This window comes from Myxine glutinosa, chromosome 13, assembly GCF_964187855.1.
Source record: "Myxine glutinosa chromosome 13, kmMyxGlut1.1, whole genome shotgun sequence".
NCBI lineage: Eukaryota > Metazoa > Chordata > Myxini > Myxiniformes > Myxinidae > Myxine > Myxine glutinosa.
Window position 1 is genome coordinate 40,157,515 of NC_136273.1, and position 12,433 is coordinate 40,169,947.

Sequence of the window (12,433 nt, forward strand, 5' to 3'; positions counted from 1 at the left end):
GCTCACTCCATGAGACGAGTTCATTTAGCGATTACGATCGGCCCCGCCAGGAGTGTTGAGAATGTGGGAATCTGCTCCAGCGTGAGGACATCATGATCGTGCTGTTCACACGTGCTCAGCATCCGGACGGTCGAACGAGAGTGAGCAGGTAGCGCCCTCGCAGGTTGTCGAACCCGCAACCCCCAGCCTCTCATCGAGGCTCGGCTGCCCCGGAAGTGCAGGAGAAGAGGATCAGAGGTGGGCTGGGGGAGCCAGGGGGAGCAGGGCGAGCCGGGCCGGGCCGGACAGGTACGCGCCGGCCCGGGGGGAGGGGGTAACAGAGGAAGAGATAACGGAGGAGGAGGTAGCGGTGGAGATGGTGTTCGTGATGATGTTGATGGAGAAGATGATGCTGGATGATTGGCTCTACATGTGCTGATCTCTCCCGTTCTTGGAGGAGAAGGGCTCGGAGAAAGAAGGGAGAAAGAGGGAGAGGAGAGTCAAGAAAAAGACGACGGAAACATTGGAGGAAGAGGGGAAGGAGGTGGATGAGGAGACGGAAGAGGGCGCTTCTCATTCGGACGATGCCCGTCAGCAAGGCGGGAGCGGGTGGTGGAGCGGGGGCTTCGGGGCCCGGACACGGCACGGCCGACGGTCCCGGGGCGATCACCGGCGGAGTCTCGGGCGCCAAGGGCAGCGGTCACAGCCCGGGCAAGGCCGCGGTTAGCTCACAGCGAGCGGCCGCAGATGGAGGACTCGGGGGTGCGGGAGGGAGCAGCGTGTTCCAGATGTGCCATTGCTGCGAATCCCTGGCGTGTTACTGCGGCTGCGAGAGCGAGTGCTTGCGGGCCCTGTGCGCCCGGGTCGGTCGGAGAGCGAGACGCCCACGAGCGGATCCCCGGGACGAGCCGGGGCTCCCGGAGCGGGCGGGCAACCCCGGCGCCGAAGCCGCGCCGGACGCGTGCTGGGCGACGCTGGGCCTGCTCGTGTGCCTGGCGGACTCGCTCAGCGACCTGTGGCTGGCGGCCAGCTTCTCGTACGCGGGGGAGACGCGCTGGTTCGCGCTGACGCTCTTCTTCGTTCTGGCCCCTTCGCTCGTCGTCCAGGCGGTGAGCTTCCGCTGGGCCGCGCAGGACCTGCTCGAGGTGGATGCGCGCCCGGGTCTCGCCCTCGGCACGAGTCCGCGCCACCGCGTGCCCGGGCGCGTGTGCCGCGCGTGCGTCTGGCTCTGCCAGGTTCTTCTGCACGCGTTGCAACTGGGCCAGGCGTGGAGGTACTCGAACCGTGCGGCGCGTCACACGGGTCGTGCGTCATTGGGCGCCTCGAGTCGCGTGATGTGCGCGGCGCGGCCGGCTCGGGGAACTCGGGCTCTCGAGCTGGTTAAAAACCCCTGTGTGACGTTCGCGTGTCCCCTTGGTAACCGCCACGCGTGCTCTGTGCACCCGTCATGTCTTTGTTCCAGTGTGACGTCTTCGCTAAACCTCTTGACCCGGTATTTCTCAATCCAAAAGTGATTTGCAGGACAAGTCAAGGCAGGGATAGAACGACAGAGTAGAGAATGGTTGAGGGATGAAGTTACTGAATGAGTGCACAAACTTCAGATTATACATGAATTGTTCTTCTTACATTTATTTATTTTTGGTGTAATGACAAAACCCTGTTTGAACTTACAGAATCAAACTTGTGTGGCAAATAATATTATTAACTTACCTTGCTCGTGTGTGTGTGTTTGTGTGTGTGTGTTTGTGTTTGTGTGTGTGTGTGTATACATATATGACCCCCCCCCCCCCCCCCCCCCGCTTAATCTCGCTCTCACTTATACTCTGCTCCTGGTGTTTCACCCTTTACATCTTGTTCCATCCCATTATACTCTTCCACGAGGCTAAATCATGTAAACAAAAACAAGACCAACAGGATAGTCTAACAGCAGCGTAGCCGGACTTGTTGAATAATTTAGTTGAAGAGAATACTATGTAGTATCACCTGCAATGAATACCAGTTAGCAGTTAGCAAATAATGTATTACTTTTTTTTTGACTTAAGGCATGGATGGACAGCCTGGTCGTGAATGACTTGGGTAAAAAAAAATGGTGAATAGCAAATGATGAACTAACTAGATGGTATTCTTAGATTACTTTCCCTGCGCAGTCCACTTGGTGTGAGCCAACTCTTTCATCCAATATGGCTGCCACACCACGTGAGTGATGACATCATAAATTTATATTCTCTAATATAATTGTTGCGTAGATCACACTCAAGAAATTTCAAACTGATCAGACTAAGCGTTGTCCCTGTCGAATTATGACGTCATAATTACGGCACCAATGACGTCATTGTTGACAGCACCTATTCCCCATATGGAGGTCTTTACAATGAGCCACGTTTAAATTTTTTCCATGGAGCGGTTTCGGAGATATAAGGGTGCAAGATAGGGGTTTCGGAGATATTTCAGTTTTTCCAAGATGGCGCCTGTATCACGTGACCCATGGCGTCATAATTATCATTAAAATATTCTACAGGAGGAGGTGCTCCTATGGTGAAAATTTTGTTGAAATGTGAAAATCGCTACGGGATTGCTGCGGGTGAAAAAATTACACCACATGTACGCCACACGTGCACCACACATACGCCACACATACACCAACGTACACCACACGTATGCAACCGAATGCCTAACCCTGATTTTCACCTCGCATCGAACAGTTCGTGAAGGAAGGACAAAAAAAACGTACCCAGTCTGAATGTTGCTATATCCAGTCAATGGTGAAACTGCAAATGGGGAAGCCGCGAATGTCATGGATGGAAACCCTGACGTCATTTCCTCATTCTGCTTTAAACTCAATATCTGTATATTTTCATTCCAAACAGCATCATTCATCATTCCAATCACATATTAATACTATATTATTACTACATATCAAAATATAATGTTAAATCAGGATTGTATTGAGATATTATCAAACCAGAGAACCGTCATCATCTGTTCACTTCCGGATTCGGGAGAAAGGTCTGTGTTGATCACATTTCAAAATCATAATTGTATTGAGGAATTTCTGAAACCTCCTACCTACCTCATGACACCCGCTGGGACCACAAAACTTTCCACTGAAGGTTATTATATTTTCTTTTAGTAAAATATGCAACTGTAATGGTTACTAAACTCGTCTCCCTGTCATGTGACCAGAGTCTTAACTGATTGGTGTACGTTTGTGGGGACATACGGACAGACAAACGCTGTTCGAGATGGCATTTCCTTACGTGCTACGCCGTAACTATATCTCCTCTCGAAACACAAATACTTGAATGAACATCTGCATCGAGTCAACTAAACTTCCATTTTATTTTTCATTATCTGAGGTGGACAAAGATGTTTGATGAAATCATGTTTCCCTCAAGTATGCACCTTAACCTGTATCTATATCTAACCCATCCACCCACTCTTGGTACTCTGAATCCTGCGTTGAGGTAGTGCTTTAAAACAACTTGAATTCTCCTCCTGGATGGCAAATCCAACTGAAGACAACCTGAGACCATTCCACAAAGCCTGCAACAAGTGTGTGTCCACTCGCTGGAGAGACAGAAAACAACATCTGCCCAATCTCAAGAATGAACCTTCGAACTTGTCTCCCTCCTCTAAAACCTGGTGGCACCTTGAGAAGTTGGTCGTTTCTGGTGTATGCTCCCCTTCCATCCTCTCCCTCACTTCAAAAGGAACCATAGCTGACTCCGCTCGTGAAAAGACCGAATGCCTCAATTCTGTGTTTGCTTCCCAATTAGTGTCCCTAACCTCTTTCTCTTTCTCTTTCTCTTTTTCTCTTTCTCTTTCTCTTTCTCTTTCTCCCTCCCCACCCTTCCCAGACATATCCAACTGCTCCTGGATTATACCTTTTGCACCTGAGAAGGTGGAGAAGTTTCTGGCAACCCTTGACTCTGATTCTGCAACTGGACTGGACGGCATCAGCTTACGTGTCCTAAAAAACTACTTTGCTGCTCCTGCACCTCTTCTCTCTTCCCTTTTCACCATGTCGTTTACCACAGGTCATCTTCCATCTGCTTGGAAATCAGCCAACATCACAGTATTACATAAAAGATGAAAAAATGGATCTCCTTAGCTACAGACCACTTAGCTTACTTCCAATCATCGGCAAGGTCATTCAATCCATCATCGCAGTTGACGTACAATCATTCCTTTTTTCCAAAAGCCTCATTTCCGATCATCAATTTGGATTCAGACCTGGTCACTCTACCTTGGACATGCTACCTCTACTCTCTCAACAATGGATGGAGGCCTTCAATATCAGACATGAGATCAGGGTTGTCTCTCTGGCCATATGTCGAGCTTTCAATACAGTCTGGTATCCCGACTTGCTCTCCAAACCATCTGCCTATGGAATCCAAGGCCAACTCCACTCTTGGATTACTGACTTCATCCACTCTCTTCGCTAACATGTGGCTCTCAACGGAACCCTTTCTTACTCTCTCCCCGTCAAGGTTGGAGTACCCCAAGGCAGTGTTCTTGGCCCCCATCTTATTCCTCATCTTCATCAATGATCCACTGACTCTCTGGAAAATCCTCTTTATTTCTTTGGTGATGACTCCACCCTCTGCCATGACATCCCTCATCCTTCTGACAGACAGCAGTCTCTTCCCTCTCCTCAGACCTTGCCAAAATCACAAACTGGTCAAACACTTGGAATACGTCTTTCAATTCTGCGAAATCCCACACATACTCTATCTCTCTCTCCGAAAGGACCATTCTGCAGTCTTCCATCTACTCTCTCAATAACTCTGTCAAAGAGGTTCAGTCACTCAATCTATTGGATCTCACTGTCATCCATGATCTCTCTTGTGCAAACCACAATTCAAAGTTGGCATCCAAACCCAGATGTCCATTGTGCAAAGTCCTTCCTTGGTACACCTGAGCTTCTATCTACCTAACAAATCTTTTATCCGCAGCTCGATGGAGTACTGCTCTCCACTCTGGGTTGGCTCCCCTGCCTTACATCTTTCTCAGCTTGACGCCATGGAAACAAAGGCCTTCAAGATCATTGGAATCTCTCGCAATGAAGCTGAGTCTATGGGCCTTTCACTTCACCATCGTCGACAGGTCACTGGTCTCTCTGTATTCTTCCACCTCATTTATGATGTTGCACCCTCTGCCCTCTCCATGCCCTGTCCCTCCTAAGTATCTGCTGGCAATCGCTGACATGCAATCCACCAGCAATCCCCTCCCTGTGACTCCTTAAATCCAGAACCACTGCTTACCACCACTCATTTATTCCTCTCTTTCTTTCTTCCCGCCTGTGGAACCACCGTCCACACTCTCTTCGATCCAATTATTCCCTTCTTCAAGATAGCTGTTCACTACCATCTCAAGTCATCCCCCATTCAAAGGCATGATCTTTTCTCCACACATTGAAACCACCTCCACCCCTCTAAATTTTTTGTTTATGTATCCAACTTGTCCACCCCTTGCATTCTCCCGTACCCTTCATAGTTACCTGCATCCCTTGTTTGTCCATCTCTGTCTACCTTCTCCCTCTGCCCTCCCCTGTCTCCTGCTGTTCCCTTTGTTATGTTGTGTTCTGATTTGTTCTGTGTCCTAGCTCTACCATGAGCGATGACCATATACAGTATATTTTAAAAATGTCAAAATGTCTATTGGGTCTGAAGGATATAACTGGTTTAGCGGGTGTTTATGAGGTGTAATGGGTTAGGGTTAAGCAAAATAGATAGACAGTTAAATAGATAACCAGATGGTATTCATATAATACTTACCCTACGCAGTCAACTTGGTGCGAGCCATCTCTTCTGTTTTTGAAGTGTTTTTTTTATTTGATCCAATATGGCTGCCAGACCACGTGAGCAATGACATCATTAATTGATATTCTCTAATATCATTGTTGCATAGATCACGGTCAAAAAATTTCAAACTGATCAGACTAAGCGTTGTCCCTTGTCGAATTATGATGTCATCATTAACAACACTTATTCCCAATGCTGATTTCTTTGCAATGAGCCACGTTTCAATTTTTTCCCTGGAGCGGTTTAGGAAATATAGAGGTGCAACATTTTTGGGGTTTTCCAAGATGGTGCCTGTACCACATGACCTATAGCGTAATAATTATCATTAAAATATTCTACAGGAGGACATGGTGAAATGGTGAAATCCTATGGTGAAAATTTCCTGTCGATCGGACCAACAGTTGCAGAAAAAAAAAATTCATACTGATCTGATGAAGCGTTATATTTTTCAAATTATGATGTCATAATGAAGGCAACTATGACATCATTATCAACATATCCTATTCCCATGGGGAGTACTTGATAATGAGCCATGTTTCAATTTTTTCCATTCGGCGGTTTCGTAGATATAGAGGAGGAACGATTTTCCAAGATGGCGCCCGCACTTCGTGACCGATGACGTCATAATTACAAATAAAATAATTCTACAGGCCGAGGCGCTCCTATGGTACCATTTCGTGTCAATTGGATAGACGGTTGCCGAGAAAATGCATTTTAAAAATGCAGACGCAGGTATGCCACACAAAATGCAGGTATGCCACACATGCGCAACCGATCACTTAAACCTGCTTTTCGCTTCGTGAGCGCAGGATAAATACACAGACACACAAAGGCAAAATGGATAGATAGATAGACAGACACATGTAGACGAAATGGATAGACAGATAGACAGACACATATCGGGAAATGGATAGATAGATAGACAGACACACATAGGCGAAATAGATACACAGACACATATCGACGAAATGGATAGATAGATAAACAGACACACATCAGGAAATGGATAGATAGATACACAGACACACACAGGCGAAATGGATAGATAGATAGATAGACAGACAGATACACAGGAGGAGCAAAAGGCTCCTCTACCATGGAAGATCCTGCAACAACATTTTTGATCCTACACAGTGAGTACAAATAGGCCTTATTAGCCTGTCCCATTTGAACTTAAATATCCAGGCCATAATTATTTTTTTTATGAATTGAACTTTTGTCATCCAACCTTTATTATGAGAATATGGAGAAAAAAAATGAATAAAACTTACATTTTTTGTGGTTTTCCTCATTTAGTTCGAGTAAAAAGCGGACGCTGACAGGCTTTGCATTTTTAGATGCTTTCTAGTTACCCTCGCCTGAGGAGAGGGTCTTGCATTTGAGTCCGTTTGTTTGTCCATTTGTTACTTGCCGGAAAAGATTCCGGCAAGTATGTTGGTTGGTTGGTCTGTCTGTCTGTCTGTTTGTTTGTGCGCAGTACTACATCTACACCATTGCACATAGAATCCCCAAACTTTACACTCATATTTGTCTTGCCCTGGAATAGACTGTGCCCAATTTTTAACTCTCTCAGCCCAAGGCCTCCATTATGACGTCATAATTCGATAATTCGACAAGTACAAAACTTCATCCAATCAAGATGCAATTTCTTGAGCGCCAAGTCGGCATAAACTGGTGGCGAAAAAAAAAATGATGACATCATCGGTCATGTGGTTCGGCCGCCATATTTGTCCAAAATGGCCGATAAGAAAAAAGTACATTCCGGCAAGGCCTCGGTCTCTGTCCGATTTTTCATTTGTTTGTTTGTCTGTTTGTTTGTCCGCACAGAATAAATATGATTTTCTCTGCAACCGTTGGTCCGATTGACAGGAAATTTTCACCCTAGGTGCAACTCTACCTGCAGAATTTTCTAATGATAATTATGATGTCATATGTCACTTGGTATGGGCGCCATCTTGGAAAAACCGAAAAAACTTTGCACCTTTATATCTCAGAAAGCACTGAATAGAAAAAAATTTGAGACATGGCTCATTGTAAAGAACTCTGTATGGGGAATAAAATATGTTAATGGTGATGTCGTAGGTGCCTCAATTATGACGTCATAATTCGACAAGTACAAAACTTCACCCGATCAAGATGAAATTTATTGAGTATCATGTAGGGATAAATTGGTGGAAAAAAAAAAGATAATGACGTCATCGGTCATCGTGCCCATATTCGTGTTAACACAAAATCCTTAAAAACCACTGAAAACGTCCTTGCAAGGGTCTGAATGAAATCTCTGATTGCTCTTTCTAGTTGTATATGCATTACCATTACCTGCTTCTCCAATCTGTCTGCAAATAATGTAGATCATCGCCGATGCATCCTTGTCCCAAACTATCCACCCAGACTTGCTACATAGTGCATTCAATACTTTACTTGTCATGTAATACTTCATTTTAGCCTGAACTGAGAATATTTGTTTTTATCTTGTAGTTTACCGGAAAGGAAAGGAAAACGGAAAGAAGAATTGAAGGATGAGCCACCATTGGTAAAGGAGGTTCAGGAAAATGAACACCTTGAGATTCAGAAAATAGAGCAAAAGGAAGAGAGGTTCTGGAGATGAAGGAAAAAATTGATTTCACAATAAAACAAGACTCTGTTCATAAAGAACAAGAAGATGAAGAACAAGAAGAAAAGCTGTTGGTAGAGCAAGCAAACCTGCAGGAAAGAGAGGATAGGTTGGTCCAAAGTATCACCATAGTATCACCATGAGCCCGTTGAATGTATAGGGGTGTTTTATGCCTCTGCCGACGAAGTCGCCGGAGGAATTATGTTTTTGTGTTGTCCATCCGGCTGTGTGCCCGTTATTGGCTTTCGTTAACTTAAGAACGGCTGAAGGGATCTAAGTCAAACATGGTACAGCTATGTATAATTATGTAAAGATGTACTGATTAGATGTTTGAGTCAAGAGGTCAAAGGTCAGAGGTCATGTTAAGTAAAAATAAATGTTACTGGGCCAACTTGTGAACCAGTGATGGGAATTTTAACAAACTTGTTATAAAGTAAAAGGTTTATGGTTTATACCATGTGGTGGCTCTTAAAATAGCTATTTATATTCTTTATACTTTAAAAATAACTCCAAAAGGAAAAGGAAATAAAGGAAAGTAGGTCTGAACTATTTTTTTATTATTAAATAATAACGTTTGGTTTTAAGCAATTTTTAATTTGTGAAGCGAAGTGTATTCGATGCTTTCAAGTTTAAAAATGGACAAGAGAAGTAATTCAGTCAAGACAGTTCTCCCCACTCTCTCCCTGTCCAGTGAAGTCAATTAAGTCAATCCTCTCAAGTTGAGGTTGAAGTGTCACTTTCCCCCCTGTCACACCCATCTTGCCCTTCAACCCTAACCTCCCACCTCTCCCCTGTGAGCGAATTTCTCCCCTGTGAGCGATCCTCTCCCCTGTGAGCGAATTTCTCCCCTGTGAGCGATCCTCTCCCCTGTGTACGATCCTATCCGCCTCCCCTGTGAGCGGTCCTCTCCCCCTGCCCTGTGTGCGATCCTCTCCCCTGTGAGCGATCCTCTCCCCTGTGAGCGATCCTCTCCCCTGTGAGCGATCCTCTCCCCTGTGAGCGATCCTCTCCCCTGTGAGCGATCCTCTCCCCTGTGTGCGATCCTCTCTCCTGTGTGCGATCCTCTCCCCTGTGTGCGATCCTCTCCCCTGTGTGCGATCCTCTCCCCTGTGTGAGATCCTCTCCCCTGTGTGAGATCCTCTCCCCTGTGTGAGATCCTCTCCCCTGTGTGAGATCCTCTCCCCTGTGTGAGATCCTCTCCCCTGTGTGAGATCCTCTCCCCTGTGTGAGATCCTCTCCCCTGTGTGAGATCCTCTCCCCTGTGTGACATCCTCTGCCCTGTGTGAGATCCTCTGCCCTGTGTGAGATCCTCTCCCCTGTGTGAGATCCTCTCCCCTGTGTGAGATCCTCTCCCCTGTGTGAGATCCTCTCCCCTGTGCAATGTGCATGATGAAGGGGGAGAGTGGGGATGGTTGGAGGATTTGAGGTCTTGAAGTCACATTTTACATTGCGTGTAATTACACATTACAAACTATTTCACATGTGTTTGGACATGTATTCACATGTGAAGTAAATAAATTGTGAAGATTACATAATTTATGGATATGATGAATTGCCAATAACCATTTTGTAAATTTCTACCTGCAGCATCTACTCAAGATGTCCAAATGTCACACACGTCTATACCCATGGGTTTCCCTCGGGTGCCCCATGAGTACATTATAAGTAACAAATATATTTACTAATTAAAATGTGTTTTTTTTACCTGCGGCGTGTTGCAGGTCTACAAGAGCTCCGCGTTGCTGTTGTTGTACTTATTGGGGATCAGTTTTTGAAATGTGCATCCATTGATCGGACAGCTGCCGGACCCCACCCACATTTGTTGCTTTACTCCACCCACCATGGCACCCAGATGAAATAATATGGCTGCCATCTTGCTTTTCTGGTGGGCCTAAGACATTAGGCCTGTAGGCCTCTGCTGATTATACATTGCCCAGGATTGTTGCTTCAGACTTCCATTGGCTTTGTTTTGGTTGTGTGTTCCCACCGGCGGAGGTTTTGGGGAGCGCAGGGGGGCAATGCACCAACCTTAATTTTTTTCAGTAGTTTACAATTAAGATAAAAACACCCCGTATTTAAACGTGAGTAACAATAATGAACGTAAACTGTGTTTGTAATTTAACGTACACTGTAACTACACTAACAAACGGGAATTTTGGAAATCAGACCTAGCTACACAGTACCAATTATTAATATTCAGCCCTTGCCCCCCAAATAGAGAAGTCAAACTACGCATATGCAGTGTTGCTCACAATGAGGGACCCCAAAAATCTAATCGAATAAAAATTATTAGTAAGGTTTAATCAAACCATATCATGCTTAAATTAGTAAGATTTAAGCATGATATGCAGCTCCTTTAAAAAATAGCGCTACACAATTTTTGAACAGCCCCATATTGGGGTAAACAATCTGTGACTGTGTGATGAATCATCTCGTTCTGATATCACTATGGCGTAGGCTGACATGGATGAGAGGTGTCGATTTAATTTTTGAATAGCACATTAAGTGTGTGTTTCCCAATCGCAATGATCATCTTTGAGGAGTGCTTTAAATGCACGTTTCCCAATCGGCCCGTTGCTGGATTTTGGCGTGCAAACAACGTTTTCAACAAAAGAAAGAGCAGTTAAGCGATGGCATCTCATACAAGCATGGTACACAGATTCAGTTTGTCACACTGTTCAATTATTGCTCGACAAAAGTGGTGAATTAGGGAATTTGTGGGTAGTATCCAATGGGTAATTCGCCATTGGAGATCACCTACGTGTTTTGGGATGGATAGTTTATAATAACATATCCAATTTGGGCAGAAAGGAGGGATGTGTGGCAGAACTGTAGACCACTTACAAGGTGCTTGGGTGCACAAAGAAGGGAAAAGTACTTCTAAACCTTTTAGGTAAACGGTTTTCCAGTTGTTACCAGAAAGAGAAATAGAGTGGCCAAATTTCACAGATTCTAAACGGGGAGAACCAGATAATTGAAGATTGGTGAAGGAGGTAGGAATGGAAAGTGAAAATGAGTGCAATTCAGAAGGAGGTATCTGAGGATTCCACCCAACTTGGTTGTACGGTAAACTTAACAACTTGTCTGTCTATTCTTGAGGTCAGATCTAATACCAGTCACTGAGGCAAGAGAAGAAACACTGAGCCACCTATCGCTTGTATTGTTTTTTGAGGTGGCACACTTTGGTTGTAGAGGCATGAACAAATTGTTAAATTAAAATCCTATCATTTTCAGAGACTTCAAAAAGCGTGTTATAAAATAGCGCGTCATTAAAAAACATTGACTGCTCACAAGTAGCGAGGTTGCGAAGACAGGTGAAGGCTTGCCAAGCATTTATAAGGCTTTGGTGAAAGTAAGGCAGTGGAGATATACCAACTCTGGTTAAGTCAAACAGGAACAGCTCCTGAGTGTATCCCAATTTCCCAGCTTGACAGAAGATGCTGTTGGTAAGGTGTCTCCAAGCCAGTAGGGGCTCATACAAGAAATGCCAAGTCATTTGTAGACAGAAGGCGATGATGCAGCACGTGACGTTAATAAGTCCTTGGCCACCCTCATACAAAGGTTGATTCAGTCTTTATGGTTGCAGCCAATGTTTTCCGACCCAGAAAAAGTGAGGAACGCACTTTTGTATTTCATCCATCATTACAGTGGGTGGCTGAAAAGCAAGGATCTTGTGCCATAAGATGGAGGTAACCAGGTTGTTTATTATTAATACTCTGCCTCAATAAGAGAGTTGGCAAAGTCGGCCTTTCCATTTCAGCAAAAGCAGTTCAATACATTCAGGCAAGCCTTCCCAGTTGAGCCTCACAAAATTACCGGGACCAAGGAAAACCCACAAAAATGTAATCCCATCTCTCGTCCAAGTAATATTTAAAGCGATTGAAAGCGGAAAAGGGAGTGAGGGGATTGGAGGAGGTAAGAAGGTTCAAATGATCCCGAACAACAGAGATATCAACAGCATGTTGTGAATTGCAACGCAATAGGTTTGATCAATGTGCAAAATGTCTTTTAACCGGGGTGGAAAGTCTGGTGTTGG

At 45.0% G+C, this 12,433-nt stretch overlaps 1 protein-coding gene across 1 annotated transcript in view; it reads left to right on the forward strand.

Annotated features, from left to right (window-relative positions):
- The first annotated feature begins 260 nt into the window (after positions 1-260).
- The window catches only part of LOC137438862 (XK-related protein 6), a 60,024-nt gene continuing 47,851 nt past the window's right edge, over positions 261-12,433 (forward strand). Inside the window, exon 1 of the mRNA XM_068134296.2 lies at positions 261-1,252. Coding sequence (XP_067990397.1) covers positions 396-1,252 — 857 coding nt within the window. The 5' untranslated portion in view covers positions 261-395. The remainder of the gene's footprint in view (positions 1,253-12,433) is intronic.